The sequence below is a fragment of the Mesoplodon bidens genome, assembly GCF_964165515.1.
Source record: "Mesoplodon bidens genome assembly, chromosome: 14".
Classification (NCBI taxonomy): Eukaryota; Metazoa; Chordata; class Mammalia; order Artiodactyla; family Ziphiidae; genus Mesoplodon; species Mesoplodon bidens.
The window spans coordinates 58069890-58090459 of NC_138170.1; the positions used below are offsets into that span (position 1 = coordinate 58069890).

A 20570-nucleotide genomic window follows, 5' to 3' on the forward strand; every position below is an offset into this window, starting at 1 on the left:
GTGCTGCTACAATTAATCATAATACACATTCCAGAATTTCCATGACTTTTTATTAGACCAGCCGCATCGTCCCTAGGATTTCCCTTTATATGTCTTACGCGCACTTCTCTTTTTAATTACCCCACCCCCACTCCAAATGAGAACCTGAGAAAAGTCCCATTGGAGCCCATTCAGTATCTCTGGCCAGTGTGTTAGCCTTCAACAAGGTAATGACCTCTTTTCAACCTGCCTGATTGTATAAAGAAAAAAAACTCAGATTTGAAGTTCTAATCATTACTTCTCCCAAAGGGAAGCATTCTTCTACCCTCGTGGTTCTAGGCGACCGCTTCACTGTGCATCAGCTTTACATGCATTGTGGATAGAGGATATTTTTATTCTGAAGTGTAAAATTTGGGTAAAAATATTTTCTGCAGTGGTAACTGATTAGAAAAATTCCAGTTGGATGCCCTTAAATGGAGTTGAGAGAACTGTATCCTTGCCTTCTTCACATGTGAAACATTAACTAGCTGGCAAACTTACTCTTTGTAGTAACTAAAACTTCCAGGGACAGGAAGTGGCTGAGAAGACAAATGCATCACCACAAAATTCTGCTTTTGAATTCAGGACATTACAAGACAGTCAATGCAGCGTGACTTTTCCTAAATCACGTTCCAAAATATGGAACATTTCTTTTAGAAATGAAAGTGCTCTTAGATGTTTCATTATCTTTGGATCACAAAATGAAGAAAATATTTCAAGGTTGAATTTACCTAAATGGGCTGATAACCAATATAATAGAAAGGGAGTCTTTTCACATCTAAGTACTTTTAAAAACAGGAAAAGATAAGTATATGTTTCTAAATTTATTGAAAGACAGGTTAATTACTCTTTCTAGATCTCCAAATGTGTTTTAAGACTACAAATTATCAGGAAATGTGCAAACATCAAAAGTTTGCTTCATTAAAGGTTGTTGGGTATCAAATTATGTGTTTAGTAGGTTACTGTGCTCTAACAACTCAAGAATGTTTTAATGTATCTGAATTTAGCAAGGAGCATGCCATGCTAATTATACTCAAATTAACAGAACAGTGTAGTGAACCAGTACTATTTCAGTTGGAGGCTATATTATGGTTCTAAATTCCTTAATGTGTTTTTTCGTACATCAAAAATTAAGCAAACCAAAAATTAGTTGGTATCTATGATCACAATCTTGTCTTAATTCTCAAATTTAGCTCACATTAGTCATGTACCTCATCATTTGTCTTTTCATGACAGCTTAAATTCAGAGTTTTAAGTGGCTCAGCAAAACAGATAATGGAAATGGGGGGAGGTGTCTCAATTTATTAGTGTTATACATATTGAGGAAAACCTTTTTTTTTCCCTCCAGATTCAGAAAGAAAAATTTAACCGTTTATTTCTCGGTATTCTGCTGCTATAGGTAGGTTCACTTATTCTTTTAACCTCTATTGTATGACTGTACCCAAGTGTAGGTCCTATTGTGTTGCACATAAATCTTTACCAGTAAAATAAGCATCACAGGGTTAATACCAGTTTGTCTGAAAGAATTATGCAGTAAAATTATTTATAAGGGAAAGTGATGACTTAGTTTATTTATTCAGTATTTTTCTTTTGAAACATCTCATTACTTTTAAAATCATTTCAAAATTCCTTATACATGAGCCAATGAAATATTTTGAGCGCTAGTTAAGAAAAGCATGAAGTCTATGATAAATCTAAACAAAAGCACTTGTAACTTGTTTTGTAAATTTCATGCCTTATTTTCCATTTTTGACACCATAAAGTGCATTTTCTGTCAACTGTGAGCAAATTTCCCTTTTGCCTTTAATGAAAATAGTGCATTAAGTAGCCAATTGCTGCAAAGTTATAAAGCAAGTTAGCTAAAGGTGGATCACATTGGACTACCACTCAAAGAAACAAGATGCATAGTGGATGGAAGTCACATGTGGTGTGGCTTTATAGGGAGAGTGCACCTGTGCCAGATGCATGCCACTTTCCGTAGCTGCCAAATGTGCCTTTAATTAAGAACATCTCTGATTTTTTTCTTCAGATCAAGTCAGCATTTGGGGGCGGGATCAGGGCAGGGGACTTTGGGGTGCAAATATCTGGTGAAACCCACCAGAGAAGAAGCCTTTGTTTGTCAAAGTGACACGAATAACTTCAGTTGAAACGTCTTTATGTATATATACGTGTATTTGCCTTTGTTTAGTAGCACGGTTATTTGCTAAAATAATTGTCCAAAAAATTGCTCTGTCAGTCTTACTCTGATGTAAAAACAAAGTTTGGTCTATACATCTAATATGGCCTTTGTACCTAACCATGTTCGTAGGTAATCTTTGTACTCTGTGTGCAGCAGTATTTGGTTTGCATTTAAAGTGAAAATAACGGCTGTTATTTTTCTGGCATTACTAAGATAAACCGAAAAATAATAAAAAAAAAAATGCCTTACATAGCCCACAAGTGTATTATTTTTGCATGTATTTATCTTAGGAGGCAATATTTTAATGTCATTAGTGATTCTCATTTTAGCTCATACTTTCCGTAGAAATAGTTTGCTCTTAATCATGGTCTTGCTTTGGAGGTGCTTTTTCCTGTATCACAGTATTATAAAAGAAGTTGAATACTTCCTTCTGTATCAAGCTCTATGATTGTAGTGAGTGGGAGGCCCTTGGGATGAAAATTAGTACTTTAGTGACCTTGGGTGTCACCTGGATGAAGCTGCAGGGGAGGGCTGAGGCATTTGTATTTCATAAAAGAAGTTTTAAGATACCACAGTTCCTTGACAGGCAGGTTTTGCTGAGACCTGCTGGAACATGGCAGCCTGACATTCAGCAGTTCTTTCTAGGCTTGGCATAAAAAGATACAGCTTACAGTTGTACGCTGTAAAGAATTATGCAAATACGAGGTCATTCATGGTGAACTACAGAACGTGAAAACTGATGAATCCTTAAGAGATCTAATACCTTTATTTTAAAATTGAAGTAAGTAACATGACTTAGCCAACATCATGTGACAGTCAGTGATTGAGACCACTGACTCAACTTTGATTGCTGGTATTTGGAGGACTGCTTTCAGGAATAGTCAAAATTCATTGTTGTTTTTTTTTCACCCCTGGTTTAAAGACACAAAATCATCAGTTTGTACAAATTCCATTGGTAGGCCACTGTGAAATCCAAGTATGTATTATTGAGTATATTCTAGATAATCAATTTAAAAGCTATAGGAAAATAACAGTATTGATCAGTCAGACCTGATTCCAAATTTGCTCTTAAAACATCACTTCTTTTCAATTTTAACCAGGTGGTTTGTTTTTTCACTTATTTTAGTCACTAGCTCATCACAGATTCAGGGCACTTAAGACTCTAGGGTTCAGCCACCAGCAGAGCCTACCTTTTTGCAGATAGATGCATGTAGCAAGGAGGGCTTTGATAGAGTACAATTCCAAAACAGTTTATAGCCATTCTATTTTAGGGCTCTTGATTCTTATTGGAGGCAAGAAGAAAACTACAGCCCATTTTTAGAAGCTGGTTTCTCTACCTTCATGACTCATCTAGAAAAGGAAAAATTGTGGTGGTGGAGTACAACAAGCAGGTGCTTTGGAATCAAATTTCTGTGTTCACATTCTGGTTCCATGACTTACTAGATGTGTGACTTTGGAGAAGTTATTTAAATAATCTGAGTCTGTGTTTCTTCATCAATATTTGAGGTCAATAGATCTACTCTTTGGGACTGTTGTGAGGTTTAAAGGTAATACGTATAAAACCCAATGCCTTTCACAGAGTGAGTGCTTAATAGTAACTAAAGTCATGAGGGATATGTTTTCAGAGTTTGCCTGCTTTTAGATATCTTTTAAGAGGTTGATGGTTCATCCTGAAGTTCCCATGATTTGATTCTTTACCATACAGCTTCCTTTGATGTTTACACTTAAATTGGTTTTGAGTGACCTTAGTTATAAGCATTTGTTAAGGGCCCATCTGACTATTCAAATATTTATTGTTTCAGGTACAGTTTTGATGTTAGGAATATAGTGATGAACAAAACAGACAAAAATCCATATCGTGGGATGATTAATCTAGTGAGGAAATGTAGACAATAAGTAATAAGAACAAATAGATATATGTTAGAATGTTGTAACTGCTATGAACAAAAAAGCAGGCAGGACAAGGTGACTGGGAATGTAGGGGCAGGGGAAGTGAAACCTAACCAGGATGGTGAGAGTCAGCCTCATGGAGAAGGGGGCATATGAGTAAAGACTTGAAGGAGGTGCAGGAATGAGACATGCAAGTATCTAGGAAAAGAATGTGTGAAGTCACAGGGAACAGTCAATTCAAAAGCCCAGAGGCAGGAGCATACTTGATATATCTGAGGAATAGCGAAGCTACTGGTATCTGGAGAGGAATGACTGTGAGTGAGCAGGCGGTGCCGTCAGAGGTTTGATGGGTCCAGATCACTTATAATGACTTTAGCTTCTGTTTGAGAGAAATAGAGCCCTTAGAGGGTTTGAGCAGAGAAGTGACATCATCTGATTTACATTTTAATGTTATCACTCTGACTGCAGTGTTCAGAACAATTAGGGGTTAAGAGTGGGACTAGGGAAGCTGGTCCAATAGAAGGCAGATTGGCCAGGGTGACAGCAGAGGAGGTGGTGAGAAGACGTCACTGATAGACTGGATGTCGGGTTTAACAGAATTGTCACGGGTAACTCCCAGATTAGGGCCTGAGCAACTGGAAGGACAAAGTTACCATTAACGGATGTGGGGAAGATCTGGTTGAAGCAGGCTTGGACATGTTAGGTTCAATAAATATATAAGACACCTGAGAGGTGCCAAGGAGGCAGCTGGAGATGTGGGTCTGGAGTTTGGGAGAGAGTTAGGGGTTGAAGATATAAAATTGGGAGCCACTTTCGTAAAGATCATATTTTAAAGCCAGCAGTCCAGATAAGACCACCAAAGAAATGAGTACAGCCTGAAAAAAGAAGAGATCTAAGCCAAGAGCCCTGGGGCTTTGTAACCTTAAAAGGAGGAGAGAGCCGCCTCACTCCCGAACAAGTAGACCAGGAAGGAATGAAGGAGAAAACCAGCGCCTGTTGCATCCTTGAGGCCTAGTGAAGAAATTACTGATATTTCCGAAGAAGGAAGTGATCAGTGCCTCAAATGCTATTTGATGGGGGAGTAAAACGACTAAGAATGGACCGTTCATTTAGCAAGGGTGAAAATCACCGATGCCCTTGACAAGAGTGGTCAGGGGAGTGCTGTGGGTGGAGTGAGTTTAATGAGGAATGGGAGGAGAGACGTGGAGCAGTTTGCTCTTTCAGGTTTTACATAAAAGGAAGCCGTGAACTGAGACAGAGTTAGAACCATCAGGAGAAGGTTTCTTTTGCTTAAAATGAAAGAAATAAGAGCCTGTTTGTATGCTGAAGGGTTTGCACCAGTTGAAAAGGAAAATGTGATGATGAGAAGAGGGGATACGATCTACTGTGAAGTGGAAACAACACACTTAGAAACACAGATGGGATCCACAGCGGTCCTTCACATAGATCCCACAATCTTCAGATGAACAGGTTTACGTACATGAGGAAGAAACACAACACATTCAGTCTTCCTGCTAAGAATTAGAGCACTGAATGCTGCTATCTCTGGAGGCAATGAGACAAGAAGAAGGAATAAAAATATCTCTATAGATATTTAATAAGTTTGATAACATTAAAGATTGTACACTAAGCTCTTTGAAAGCAACAGTAAATTTTGGAAAATAAGTTATTTGGTTTAGGTACGAAAATATTGACTATTTTGAATGTCTGACAATTTTCCAAAACAATATTTTCTGCACTGCTTACAGCACATCCTTATGTTCTTGTGTTTAAAACTTAGTCTGGTGTCACACATCAATTTCTAAATTTTTCCCTTAAAATATAGGTGTCTCTCCATCAATTTTCTCAACGTTTTTTCAACCTGTTTCCCTTTTTGAAAAACTCTTGCCCATTTTTCTGTCAACCTCTCCCTACCACGTGAGATCCACTGGCCTCTCTGCATAGATATTCGGATCCTCACAGGCTGAGTGGGGCATGCACATCTTTAACTTAAATCAGCTCTCAGGATATGAGAGTCCCATGTGTCCCCAGAGCACTACTGTTTTAGGCTCAGGAAGAAAGTTATTAATGGTGATATTTCAAGAGAAAGTCTAGTCTGAAAACTAGACTTAATTTTATTATACAACTTAATGTAAGACAGTCATTTTATCATGTTTCTAAGTGCATGCAATTGATTATGTAGAATATACAGTCAATTTTACCACTTTATTATAAAAAACACTGATCATGTATATATGTATATTTTTAATCAAAATCTTACTATATATAATAGTAAAGGTCACCGATGGTAAATTAAATAATTGAAAAAGAATCATTTGGGTTTTCATGAACTATCAGTTTTCTGTAACCCAAGGTAAGTATAATCCTTTATTCTGTCCTAAAATTCAATCTATGTTTAGAATCTGAGTGCTGTGGTTTATATACTACATCATTCAATTTATTGGTCTAAGAAGTAGTGGCTTTAAAATTTCAGTGGGCCAAAGAATCACCTGAGTGCATTTAAAATGCAGATTCATGGGCCCCACTCTGAAATATTCCAGTAGAGTGGGACTGAAATAGTACCCAGGAATCTGCATTTTACAAGTGCCCTCATAGGGAAGATAGATTAGTACAGACTTGAAGGAGGTGAGAGAATATGACAGACACGAGGTGCTATAGAAACCGTTCAAAGGGTTTTCCCTGAGCAAGAAAGTGGCTTTGTAATTTCAAGCAAACTATGTCATATGATGAAATACCCCACCACGTGGAACCCCGGAGTGTTCGTCCGTAAATCCTCAGCTCTCCAAGGTCCCAGTTCTGGCATCAGAAAACAGGACAATCCTTGCTTGGGGTTCCATACAGACCCCACAAGAACACAGAAGGGACCTGTGGCCACTGCCAGCCTATGCAGAAACAGCCACTTCATCTTTTGGTGGAATGCTTCTTTCTGCTTATTCACTCAAACACTTCCAGGAGCTGTCTGTGCTCTCCTTCTCTGGAGGACTGGAGGCAACAGATTTTATCCATTGCCAAGCTCTTTCCCACCCTGACTTCATCCCTAGTGCAACATTACATTAAATATCATTAATCAATATCATTAAATATCCTATCTCCTCTGTCAATTTACAGTACTACCTAGAAAGATTATGAAATGGGTCAGTACAGCACAGAAAAGAGTAGCAAACTTTTTTCTTTTTAATGGAGAGATGTTTTCTAATGCTAGATGCTATGACAGTGGCAGTGGTGCCTTTACCTGCTTCTGAAGACAACTGTATTTTATTTCCTTGGCGATTGATAGTTTTCTTTAAAAAAAAAATGAAAGGCAGGAAAGTAACGTTGACAACCCGGAAACTCTTTGGCAAATTATGAGTAGAAATTAATTTCTGTGGCCTCTGTATTTTAGAGCACCAACATTAACGTTGGCATCAACCGCTTACTAAGCACCTAGTATTCTAGAGGTGGAAAGAACTTCAAAAGATACGGTACAGCTCCTGCCCTTGCAGAGACTTACATTGTTGTTGGGAAGACAAGACACACAGATCAAAAGATAGACAAGTTACACCACTAGAGGCCACAAAAAGATTAGGAGGCTTAAACTGGGTCTTGAACATTAGCAGAGAGGAAGGAGGCCAGAGTAAAGACATGAAGCAAGAGTGAGCCTGAGCAAGGTGCATGGCTTCCCAGGAAACAGGAACAGCCCAGCTTAGCTGAGGTACAGTAGTTCAGTAGCACTGCAAAGAGGGAGCTGGTAGCCAGAGAGAAAACCTGGAGCTGCACTGGAGAGAGAGAGCCTTGAATGTCAAGTCAAGGAGTTTGGAATTTGACCACAGACAAATCAGAACAAAGAGTTTCACACAAAGCAATATTTGGGAATATTCACATGTTAAGAGATGTGTGGGATTGATGGGGGCAGTTACAAAGCTACCAGAAAAAAATCCAGATATCAGATGATAGAGACCCAGAGAGTAGCAGCATTAATTATTACTAGTTTTATAGGCTACTTTCCTAAAATATTACTAAATTGAGTTGTGCTACAGATGTAGCATCAAGATTTTTCAAAGGGTGTTATCAAAATGAAACTTTGGGATGTATGTGATATTTTTGAAACCATCCCAGTAATTGATCATTTTTATGATAAACAATATGAAGCAGAAAGAAATTTTGTTTTTTACATTTTATTTAAGAGGTTACTGTCTCCTGTTTCACTTTTCATGTCCAGTCAATTTCACACTATGCTTTTAAGCACTGACCCCCAAACATCTTTGGCCTGATAATAGAGAGAAATCTAATTTCAAAGGAGTTCATTAATTTGAAAAGCTTGGCTTCAAATATTATTGGAAACTCCAAAAAGTTGGCAGTGATCCTGTAACTGTTCCAGACGCCTACTGTTCCAAATGCTAATAGATGGGTTCCTAATTAGTCGTCAGACAAGGAGAAGAAAACTTGTAACACAAGTGAAACTTCCCCTGTTTTATCAAACAGTAGTCACTAGAGGAACAGCCCCTGGAGAAGTCAGCTGGAGTACCAAGATTCTGAATGAATAGTAACCTATGCCCCTAATTAGAACTGCGGAGAAATAGAGACAGATTGTTTCAACCTAATTTTTTTCTATTATGATTCTGATGTTTGGGGCGTGTCAAGGATGTGGGCCATCTTGGGCATACCTATGTGGAAAGAGAGTACATTTTATTACCCCATAGCCAGGCAAACCTCATTGCAATGACTTCTCTGCCTGCACTGTAAGACCTTTCTTTACAACTTCTGGAAAATAGAATAAGGTAACGCTAGTGCTAACTTTTCATTCTGGCTTGGTGTTTGTAGCAACCACTGTGTATAAGCCATTGAAGTACTGATGTTGGCGACAAAATGAGTGCTTTTTCCCAGTCCATGTGGTCATGAGTGTGTGTGACACTCAGGATCACTGGTGGATCTTTGAATCCTCAGTACTCAATAAAACACCGACTCTGGATTCGTTCCCATCTGCAGCACAACCCACATGAGGGAGAATGTTTCTTTGGCCTCCCAGTTTCTAGAAAACTCACTGTTCCCTGCACTGATTTTCATAACCATAGAATAAGAGGAATACTACTCTTAAGGTTCTTTTCCTATTTGGAGATCAATATGTCTTTAAGCTTTGAACCTTCTGTGTCATGGTTTAAGCACAAATTTTTCCACAACTCATATTTGCAACATGTAAAGTACAATTCTATTAACTGATCCTTTGCCTTAGGGATGTTAGGTATTTGCCTTGGGGTTTTTGAAAGACATATGGCAAGACAGAACTGGCCCCTAACATAGTGTATATTAGTCTGAGAACACTGGGATGAATTAATACGCTAAATGCCTAGGAAGCATAAAATTCACATCCATGTTAAATATGAACATGCTCAATATTATACTGGGGGAATGACCTCAAGGTGGAAGTTTCTGTTCTTACAAACGTTTATTTTCCTCCAAATTTATTGTGCTTTTCTGTAATGCTGTGAAAAGTCTTCATTTCCCTTTTCCCAGGTGGTGTTCAAAAAGCAAGCTCTCAACCACAGACTAATCTTCATCTTTTCAATGTCTTGTCTGTTGATATAGTTTCATATGTAAGTATTTATATTAGTTTTCCTCAGGGATTTATACATCAGTATATATATATATATATATATATATATATATGTATATATATATATATATTCCTACACAGATATATACAAGCTTTTTATCCTCATCTTACCACTTGACAATACAACTTTAAGTATGTTTTACACAGCTGTTCCTTGGTCAAGGTCATTTGCAAGAGCAAGTCGGTTTCTGAAGAAATCTTGTTTGGTGGGTGAAGGATCCATTGAGGGATTCTCATTAGTTTTTTCCCTGTATTCTGATCCACTGGACCTAAAATCTCAGCACACAGATAAAGTACAGGTTGATTTGGTTTTAATTGTTTTCAAATATTTTATCTATCCAAATTGTTTTGCAATTGTAAAACAGTTGCCTCCTAGATCTGGAATCATTTTTACTTCCCCTGAATTTCATGACTCAGGACATGAGTAACTAAGATTTGCAGTGAACATAAAGAATTTACCTTTCTAATGCTTTATGGGGACAGTTGTGACAATTGTGTATGTCAGTGTGAGAAATTGTGTAATAACATTGTAAAAGGGGAATAAAGGCTTAGAAAATTCAATAAATCCTATTTTGATTCGATCAAGTAACTACTCCACAAATTAGCAAGGCCCTTAAATTTTAAGGGATGGAATTCATTGTTCTCAACCAAGGTTATCAAGGGCCTTTACTTAATTTGGGCATTACATTACAAACTCTTGCTTTTGCTTGTTTTCATTTTAAAATGAAAAATTTATTGAAGCCAACCACACATATATGCTACATTTGGTAGAATGCAGAAATTAGTACAGTAATCAGATTAGGGAGGTTCTATTATCTCAACCACCACATAGGAGGCCAAGCCCAATCAAGAGGCAACAACTCAGAACAGTCCAATGGAGTCCCCAGTCGAGGGTGTATTCTTCCTCTCTCTTGGTTAAGCCAGTTGGGTAATCCATTCCAGCTCTGCACCTTCTCCAGTTTGTTCATGTCAGAAGTCCCTAGAGGGAGGAGGCTTTCTGGAAATAACCTCTGATAAACTAGGCTGGGGCTCTTTGGCTAGCTTAAACCCTGAGCTAAAATGAGTAAAACTAGCCCAGTGACTTAAGAACGAATATCAAAAGACCTCATGCAAGGTGTATGACAGTGACATTAGACATGAAGTTCTTTGTCCAAAGCTCCTGCACAACTGAGCAAGTTCTCCATATGCCAAGGCAGAGTCAGGCATGCTTCCACTATCCACAAAAGAAAGATAAGTTCTTTCACTATCATTGATACGCTTTGAGTGTCCTCATTGTTGCTATTAGATAAGTTAATTACCACTATCATTTACTGAATTAATTGGGCAGAGTTCAGATTCCTTTACATTATTCAAGGAAAGAAGTTGGATCCACACAAAGGCTAAAACCCTGATGTCTGGAAGCCTGATGACTGATTAGAGTTTTTTACTTTTTGCCCTGATATTTGGTATCACAGATGAAACCCTAGCTGCCTACCACACTTTCTACATCTGGTCAGTAAGGAGCACTTTTCCGCTATGTCCCAGTGCATATTCTCTATCCAACCCGAGTACATCTGGGTATTCATTCAATAAGATGACAGCTGGGTGGGGTCAAAGTCCTCTTCCTTTTCAGCACAGAAGACCCCTTGGAACTCTCCCTTGAGACCACCTCCACAGGTCCCACCCTGAAGCTCCAGGCCTTCTCTCAGAACTCCCAGCTACCTTCAGTTCAGATCTTCCCTGGTTAGTACACTGCACCCAAAATGTTAGGAAGATAGATTTTTGACCATGTCATTCTTTCCCCATATCTTCTGTTATCCAGAAGACTAAGAACGCCTAAAGTTTGGGGGGCAGGAAGTAGGAAGCAAGATTTGAATCTGGCTGGTGTTTCTTCTCAATTGTTTTCCCACATGACAGTTTCTCATCAGAAAGTCATTGCTCAAAACTTAAAATCTTTACCTTCCATTTCCCCTCTTAGCTACGTCTGATCTCTCCAAAACCCAACAACATGTCATACTTTGATGGTTCCAACATGCAACTGTTTCGTGTTTACCTGGAAATGGGAAAGCTTTGATGTCACCACCAGCCCCAAGGACCACAGAAATCTTCACCAGTTGCGTTCCCATTTCTGAAACAAATGCCAAAATCGCCCTGTCTAGTTTTCAAAGTCCACAAACTCAGCTTAGTTTTTTCTTTAACTGCTCTTCTCACAAACCACCTTCCCTATGTCTGCAGGTGTGTGAATGGCTCCACAGTTCTTGATATTAACTAACAATTTACTAATGGCTAACTTGTTAATCGTTTTCAAAATCCAGCATTCAACTGTAGCTATGACTAAAAGCTCATTTTTATCCTTTTAAAGATATTTTTAACTGATTTCTTTCTAATGAAATATGGCCACCTCAACTCATGGACTCCTCCAAAGGTGTGGCTCTCGAGTAATGCATGCCTAAATCACTGAGACATAAGCTGCAGAATCTAGGAGAAAGAGCTAGTGTATTTGCTTTTATCCCCTTTCTCGATAAAACAGAAATAGCTTTTGAGTTCCTGGGGCCATTTTGGCTGACTGCAGGGCAGACCTGGGAACACATAAAGGGCCAGGCAGGCAAACGCTTGCTGGGTAAGGGTAGGATGGCTACTAGTACATTCCGACACAGCCATCCAAATATTTGACGGAAAAGAACGGACCTGTCGCTAACTTTCCTTCCACTCAACTGACAGAGATGAAGAAAAATCACAAGTTGGGTGGGTCGTACAAGTAGCAGTTTGCTACGGTAAGCCTTAAAGTTTGTTTGGAGCCGGGGAAGGGAGGAGGGCTGGAATTAGTGCTGCAGGACCCTGTGACTTAAGAAGGGTTGGTTTTCCGATGGAAAGACTCTGCCTTGAAAGCTTTAAAAACATGCAGATGGAGAAGTAAGAGAGCAGGGGAACACCCATCCTGTCGGCCAAGTCAGTTGGCCCAGGTAATCAACAGGGTGACAAATGAACGTTCATTTAATGTATATCTGTAGAGAGGTTACTATGTTCTAGGTACTAAACCTTGTAGCTAGGTTACTCTTACATTTGGATCGTAAGCTCCTAATGACAGTACCTAGAACACTGAAGATCCTTAACTTAGTGACTGATTTCAAATGACCTACTGAGTGACATCTGTAATCAGGTTTAAGTAAGTGTTATCCCTTCAGCCATCTCCTTCAGTTTTCAAGTTACACAAGGAAGTGAAATAGGAAATGAGAGAGAACCCCAAAGTGGGTAAGAATGGAGGAAGAACTTGACATAGGCTCTAAGGAGGTAGAGAATGAAGGTGAGGGTAAAGTTATCAATTGATTCTTTAGTAGTCCTTCTTTCTATTACATGGTCTGTTCCATAGCCAAGGCTGAGTAGATGCAAAGACAGCTGATAGGACACAAAAGAAGTGGACTCACTGACACTCAATCATATGGGCCCCTGGAGAAGTGCTCTCTCTGCAGTGTGTGGTTAAGAAAATAAGAGATTCTGATGCGACTGGTAGAGGGAGGGTGCTGACTGGGAAGGAGACACTCTGAGGCATGTGAGTTACAAAGTGCTAAAGAGGAAGAAATGGGTGAGGAAACAGAATTAATCATTTGGAAGCCATATTCTTTGTCTTCCACTCCCCCCCAGAGTTGAGGATAAAAAGAGAAAGCATCTACATTCCCTGCCCCTAGACTGTTTTACGTAACCCTTTTTCCCCCATGCACACCCCCAACCAAGACTACTTATTAGCCTAAGTGCAAGATTTATATATAAAGATGAAGTAGCATCTGTCTCAGACTTCAGGACACTCTAGATTTAAGTTTTTGAAAGCCTCCAGAGAGATCCTTGCAGAATGGGATAGTCTGCCTACCGTCCTGCTCAAAGGCAGGGGGGCAAGGATTCAGTCCAGCATCAGTCTATCACATTAGGTCTGCTCCTGTCTTCTAAGAATCGTCATTGAAAACTTTTTAAATCATTTAACATTTTCCAACTTTAAGATATGCAGTCTTTATTCTGACCAATTCTGGGCAGCTCTCAGGGACACATGACCTGGCATCTACCCAGGACAAATGTGTCCGAGATAGAAACAATCAGAGCGTCATCCTTTTCCCCAAATATCTTGGGCATTTTTCAGGATTTTTTTTGTTTTATGATGTCAGCTTGACTCTCCCTTTTGAATTCTTGTGGGTAGGAGCATTCGGCCCTCCCAGCCTCAGAGGGAAGAGAACCCTTTCTCAGGTTTTCTGTTGCATCTGGCTCCATGCCTAGCTTCGTCCCGAAGCAGCATTCTGGGTGGGTGGGGCCACCAGCCAAACAAGCCCCTATGGATACAAAATGTGTGTCAGCGCAGACGGGAGTGAGCCTCCAGAGGGCCGTGGGAGAGGCAGGTGGCGAGCCCCTGATGTGACACACGTGGCTTTTCTGGCACTGGTCCCTTTTGGGCCTCTGAGGCCAGCCTCTGACATGACTCCAGTACCCAGGATGAACCACGTCTTGAAGTCCCAGAGCTTGCTGCCAGCCTGGCCTCCCGACACATGGGAGGAGAATAGGCTGATTCTCCTTCTTTCTGCTTCCTCCCTGTACCTGTCCGCATGCCTGGCTTCAGGGTGCAAATTCCTACTAACAGCTGGGACCAACCAAGCCACTCACAATTCCTAGGCAAGCATCTCGCACAGCACATGCATATAATAAAGGATGTTCCATTAATGAGAAGAATCGAGGGTTCTCATCTGAGTTAAGAGTCACTGACCTTTCTGTGCTACACTGGGGCCTCCCTGCCCTTCGTCTCTACTTCAGCATAACGGAACAAACTTTCCATGGTTCTTGGATGAAAATATTCAGCAAAAGCTACTAGAGCTGCTGCTTTATCCCATGCCAAGTCCCCAAAGTGCCCACCGCAGCACCCTGGACACGAGGCGATAAGCAAGCATCACATGATGGTGCTCACAGTTCTACACAAGATGTAAAAAGCCAGGAAAACCTGCCAGAGGGAGCAGCCATCTGTGTGGCGCCACCTTTACTTCCATCCGTATAACACTTCAAATTTGAAATACAAAGGCAGTACCAGGATTGGTGGCAGCAATTGGATTGATGCAGGAGGCACTCATCTATGAAAAAGGATAAGAGGACTAAGGGGATCCATCTGGCCCTCTAAAAGGGATCCCAAAAAGCTGCAAGAGGGCTGAAAGCAGTTAACCAACATGAAAATTTGGAGAGTCCACAGCAAGTGCTCAGCACTGAACCAAGGGCTGTGGGAGGCTATAGAAAGACAGAATCTGGTCTTCTACATGGTGAGTCTTTAAAATTAGAGGTCCCAGGCCACATTAATTTCTTGTTTCAGGTGTTAAAAAGATGTGATCACCCAGACTGATCTACAATAAAGTCAAACTATAGATAAAGCAAATCTCAGGACTAGAAAGCACTCAAGTGGCAATGATCTCCCACCCAGCGTGGCAATCCCTTTCCCAGCATCCCTGACCAGGGTCATCTAGCTTCTCCTTAAGAGAACCCACTCCCTCATGAGGCAGCCAGCTCCAGTTCCAGGCAGCTGCAGTTTTAGAAAGTTCTTCCTCTTACCCACTGCTCCTAGTTCTGCCCCCTGGATACAGAGAGGACAAGCCCACTCCCTCTGCCTCAGGTAACTAGCAGAGTGTTTTCCTGCATCTCTGAAAAACGGGAATTTGTAAAGGAGCCGTGGTGGATCCATTACTCATTGCTCTCTAACAGACAGCACCCAGTCACTATAAATGGCAGTGGGCAAAAAGTGGCTGTTTTCCTGGGAAGTACTGTGGCTTAAAAGTAAAAATAAGTTAAAATAAAAAGATAGGCTCAGGGCTTCCCTGGTGGCACGGTGGTTAAGAATCCGCCTGCCAATGCAGGGGACACAGGTTCGAGCCCTGGTCCGGGAAGATCCCACATGCCGTGGAGCAACTAAGCCCATGTGCCACAACTACTGAGCCTGTGCTCTAGAGCCCGCGAGCCACAACTACTGAGCCCGTGCGCCATAACTACTGAAGCCCACGCACCTAGAGCCCGTGCTCCGCAACAAGAGAAACCACCGCAATGAGAAGCCTGAGCACCCCAACCAAGAAGAACCCCCAATCACTGCAACTAGAGAAAGCCTGTGGGCAGCAACAAAGACCCAACGCAGCCAAAAATAAATAAATAAATAGATAGATAGATAAGATAAAATAAAATAAAAAGATAGGCTCAAGCAGTGTCCTTAGGAGTTTGGAGCCCTCAGAAGATTTCAGAAGCCTAAATCTCAGGGTCAGGCTGGAGAGCTGTCTGCCTCCAGTTCTCTCCACCCTGTCAAACCTGTCAGTAGGGGGCTCTCCCTCCCAATGCAGGGGGCCCAGGTTCGATCCCTGGTCAGGGAACCAGATCCCACGTGCACACCACAACTAAAGACCCAGAGCAGCCAAAATAAATAAATATTTTTTTAAAAAACTTGACAATAGGTACTGGGTCAGGAAAGATCTAAATCTATGACCATAGAGAGAGGGGAACAATTCTCAGCTCATTACCCCCTGAATAAAGCGGATCTAGCAATAGTCATGCATGCACGGGGCTACTTTAGCAAAACTGTAAGGGGACTCATGGAGTGGGGCTGTCTGACTGCAGTAGTTTCTCCCCCTTTCCTTCTTCCAGTCACAACAGGTGGACCCAACAATCAGAGACCTACTAATCTCAGTACTACCCTCCCTATCAGAGAGAAATTAGACAAACCATCAAAAAAAAGTCCTCACTCCAGGCCTGCCCCCAATTCTTCCATCAAGACCATTATCTAAATCAGGAGAAAGTGATTTCCCTGTGCTTCGTCACTTAGCAGCAGCTCTGTAAAGTCAGCAATAGTGTCTTTAACTTTTCCATCCACTAAAATGGTAAGATTTACTGTTTAAAACTCACTTCAAGAACCTCCTCTTCCAAGAGAAACTAAGTAGCAGGCAAAATCTCTCTAAGGGAGAGGGAACAGGCCTGAGGACCAGTGGAGAGAGAGACAGCCGTCTTCCAGGCATGCGATGGCTGGACTGGAGGCCCCCCCACCATCGAATGCTAACGCTCAGCTCTTTCTTCTTACATTTCATGCTGGGGTTTGGCCATGGTCTCCCAGTCTGTGAGACAGTGCTAATAAGTGCGGACCGAAAATGACAGGTGGGTGATTCCACACAGCAAGGACCAAGAATCTTAGAAGGACCACAGGAGGGAGAGGCCTTGTTTTTGCCTCCTATGGAGTATGGAAACTCCATTCAAGTGATTTTTAAACTAGGACCCAAGCCAAATCCATTCAATCATTTCTGCTAGGGAAAACACTGGCAGAAGTCCCCAAAAATATGCACTAGCAACCAGGATGACTATAGGCCCCTACAGGCAGAAGCGCTGTGATGCCTTAGAAAACTTTCCACAGGTGGGGAGATCCTGCTGGCGCACCCATTACACCCAACTCCAATAGTGGATCCCACTCCTCCCAGCCAAAGGGGATTTCCTAGGGGACCTCCTCTGCTCACTCCCCTCAGAACACACGACTTTGGGAACAAGGAAGTAGGGCTAAAAGACAGAAGCAGCAGAGGACAGAGCTGAGTTTGCTTTTACTCTACGAGATCACAATGAGAAACATCTTCACCTGGCAGGAATCGTGGCTACTGGGTGCAGGCACTGAGCTTGAAGCAGTTGTGTGAAACCAGGCTACTTGATACTTATTACTGTTAAAACCTCAAGACTTAGCCCACAGGGAAATGAGTTACAATGCTGTCTTGTCTAAGGGCTACTCACTTCTTTTTAAAGAGCTTGCGGAAGGAGCTGCGAAAGCCCCCTTTCTGGTCTTGCCTGGGGTTTTGATCGCTGAAGGATGTTTGTTCACTTTCTCTTTCTTCCTTTGGACAGAATCTCGTGGCGTCTTCTAAATGCATCTCCTGAAAACACAAAAGAGGGGTGTATTTTTACTCTTTTCCAAAGTTAATATTGATCCTGACTATGGGACAATTTTTTTAACTTGTCACTTTCCTCTCCCAACTCCAAAAGGCTAATGGCGGGCACCCTATTCCAACCAAAGCAAACCTAGGCTAATGAAGAAACCAATAGTTGAAAAGAGGATAATTTTCTGCTGGGTATAGAAGTATTTTCTACATATCAAGGCAAATAGTCTAGAGTAGGGTTATGATATAACCCTATAAAATATAAAACCTATAAAACCCTATAAAATAGCTACTTAACTTTGAACCAAAAAGAGAAGCCAAGAAGTCAAAGCAAAAACCACCGTGAAACGTTCATGAATTGGATCAGTGAATGCTTGCTGATAGAGAGCAAAGAGTGGGGACAAATTTTTTTCAAGAAACATATGGGTTTGACTTTGAGACCTTAACTCAGGGTTGTAGTAGCAGATCTAGAGAGTCTCTGAGATTCTATGAAGATTCATAACTAAACCACGGAGATCAACACCTTAATGGCTTAGTGTAGCGTTTCTGAAAGTGTGGTCCTGGGGCTACAGGATCAACTGGGGCCTTTATTTAAATGTAGACTCCTGAGCCCCAAGCCAGACTATCTGAACCAGAATCTCTGAAGTTAGGCCTAATGTTTTTGCACACTTAGATTTTGAAAACCAGCAGTTTAAGGTATGTGCCAGCCCACCTGCACTTAATGTTTATATGAATCACCTGGGAATCTTGCTAAAATGCAGATTCTAATTCAGTTGGTCACGGGTGGAGCCCAAATCCTGCATTTATAACAAGCTCCCAAGTAATACATTTACTAGTAGCCCAAGGACCATATTTTAAGAAGTGGGCTTTTAGGGACTTTTTAGGACTAAATCTATTAATAGTTTTAGGAAAATCTTTCTGTGGAATCATGATCTTGATAATATCTTGCATTTGTATAGCATTCCATACTTTACGAAGCATATTCACAAACTTTCTTATTTGGCCTTATCCTCACAGCAACCCTGTGAGGTAGGTATAGATTGTCTTATTTCACAGATGAGAAAACTGGAGGCACAGAGAAGCCAAATGAATTGTCCAAAAGCACACAGCTATCTGGCAGCAGGGTCAGGACTAGAACCGGGATCTCCTGACACCCAGTCAGGTTTTCTTTCCACTAAAGCATAGTGTCTTCTTTCTTGACTCTTAGAGACAGAACACTAAAGACTAGGATTTGGTTGGCTCTGAGGGCAAGGGTGGAAGATACACAGAATATATTTGAGGAGTTGGAACCCTAGGAACTTTGCACATCTCAGCAGGAAAGAGCTGATATCTTTAAAGATGGGGCTTTTGAAGGGTTAATCTTTTGCAACTAAAACCCCATCTCGCTCTGATTAATGGTTTTTGTCTATCAATTGTTGAGCTTCCAATTTTTCACACAACTAGGGGAAAAAAGACATTTTTATGAACATGTGAAATAAAAGCATTCTTTGCAGCTTAGACTATACTAGTTATAAGGTTTTGTATGTATATCTCTGCCCATCCCAAGTCTCTTTGAATTGGCACTATTATTTCCTTTCTACTTCCCTTGTTAATGAACTTTTAAACTTTGACACACACCTGTGATTTGTCTAAGAAATTTTACCTAACAGAATTTTATAAAGTTCAGAGTTGAAAATCAGAGGCAGAAGGAAATCTGAGAATCCTGGGGAAACTCAGCAACCTTAGCTGGGCACACTAAGGCGTTTCTGCCCTCTCAGGAAGCAGACACAGACTTTGATTTCTGGAGTCCAGGTGGGTGGCAAGCTCCAAGGCTCTTCATGTTCCTCTGGCCTAATGTCCACCACTCCCACCTGGGACAATATTTACAAGGAAAAACTCACCCTGCCGTTTTTGTAAAAGGCCCATGAGCCTTTTTTCATATTTCCCTACCCCTCTCTTCACTTAGCCAACTTTTAAGCAGCTTTTAAAATTGAATTCAGACGTTCAAACTATCTAGGAGACTTCTCTGACCATCATCACCTTAGGAGGGTTTAAATACCCTCCCATGTGCCTCCACCGTTTATTATAAATCTGTGTTTATGCGTCTCCTTCCTGGGCTAAGCCAGTGGCCTTGGAGGGCAGAGACTGGATGCGCTTTATTTCTGAACCCTCATCACTTGACACAGAGCCTGGTGCGAGGCAGGTGCTCAGTGTTTGCTGAAAAATGAATGAATGAAAGGAGTCAATGATCTTCGATCTCTTCCCACTCACTTGGAAATAGAAACAGGTGGAATGCAGGGCCCTCATACCTGGGAGAAACCCTTTCTCACCTAGGCAAAGGATCCCTAGTGCTGGATGCAAGGGATACGTCGTGCAGGTAAAGGCAATCCTGGACTGTCATTTTCAAGATGTATCAATCAATACAGAGTTGCCCTGTAAACCCTAACCACCACTTCTAAAATGTTTAACAGGTAGGATGGGGGCACAGGTTAAAGCCACACTGTTACTCCATTTAATCAGAAATTGCCTTTGTTCCAATCACGTGCAGAGAAATTATTTGCTCAGGAACTATTAGTCCTTTCATGGATGTGTATTTAAACACCTCTTTAAATCTCCCAAGGCTTGCAGACACCAAGGTTAGATATCAAAATACCAAACATCGATATAGAGGCCAAAGAAGGTGTTTGTGAGTCAATGCTTCCTTGACTATTTTGTGTTGTCCTCGTCCCACTGGAGTCTGCCAAGTAAGGTGACACCCTTTTCCAGGCAAAAGGAAAGCAAGCGGAAATGAACTTTGCAATTTTGCAGGGAGTCCTCAGTGAGACAGGGCAACTTGCCTCCTCCCTAGCTACAAACAAGGGTGCAGGTCGGGAGGTACAGTAGGCTGGCACACAGGGCTCGATATTTTGAACGTGTAAACAAGGGGTGCGCCTAACAGGCAAAGGAATAAACAGACAGGCCTGGGACTTGTGTGCATTGCCCTGCATGTGCAGTGCAGCTGGGAGGTGCCACAGCTTAAGCAGCA

At 41.2% G+C, this 20570-nt stretch overlaps 1 protein-coding gene across 2 annotated transcripts in view; it reads right to left on the reverse strand.

The window, feature by feature from the left end:
- Positions 1-9795: 9795 nt before the first annotated feature.
- ARHGEF33 (Rho guanine nucleotide exchange factor 33) overlaps positions 9796-20570 on the reverse strand; it is a gene marked incomplete at its 5' end in the record, with an annotated part of 45199 nt that continues 34424 nt past the window's right edge. The window contains 2 exons of one of the 2 annotated variants that reach the window (XM_081253510.1): positions 9796-9946; positions 17424-17563. In XM_081253510.1, coding sequence (XP_081109636.1) covers positions 9817-9946; positions 17424-17563 — 270 coding nt within the window. In that variant the 3' untranslated portion in view covers positions 9796-9816. Of the gene's footprint in view, positions 9947-11450; positions 11785-17423; positions 17564-20570 lie in introns of those variants that run through there. The other variant, XM_081253511.1, reaches the window with a different exon arrangement.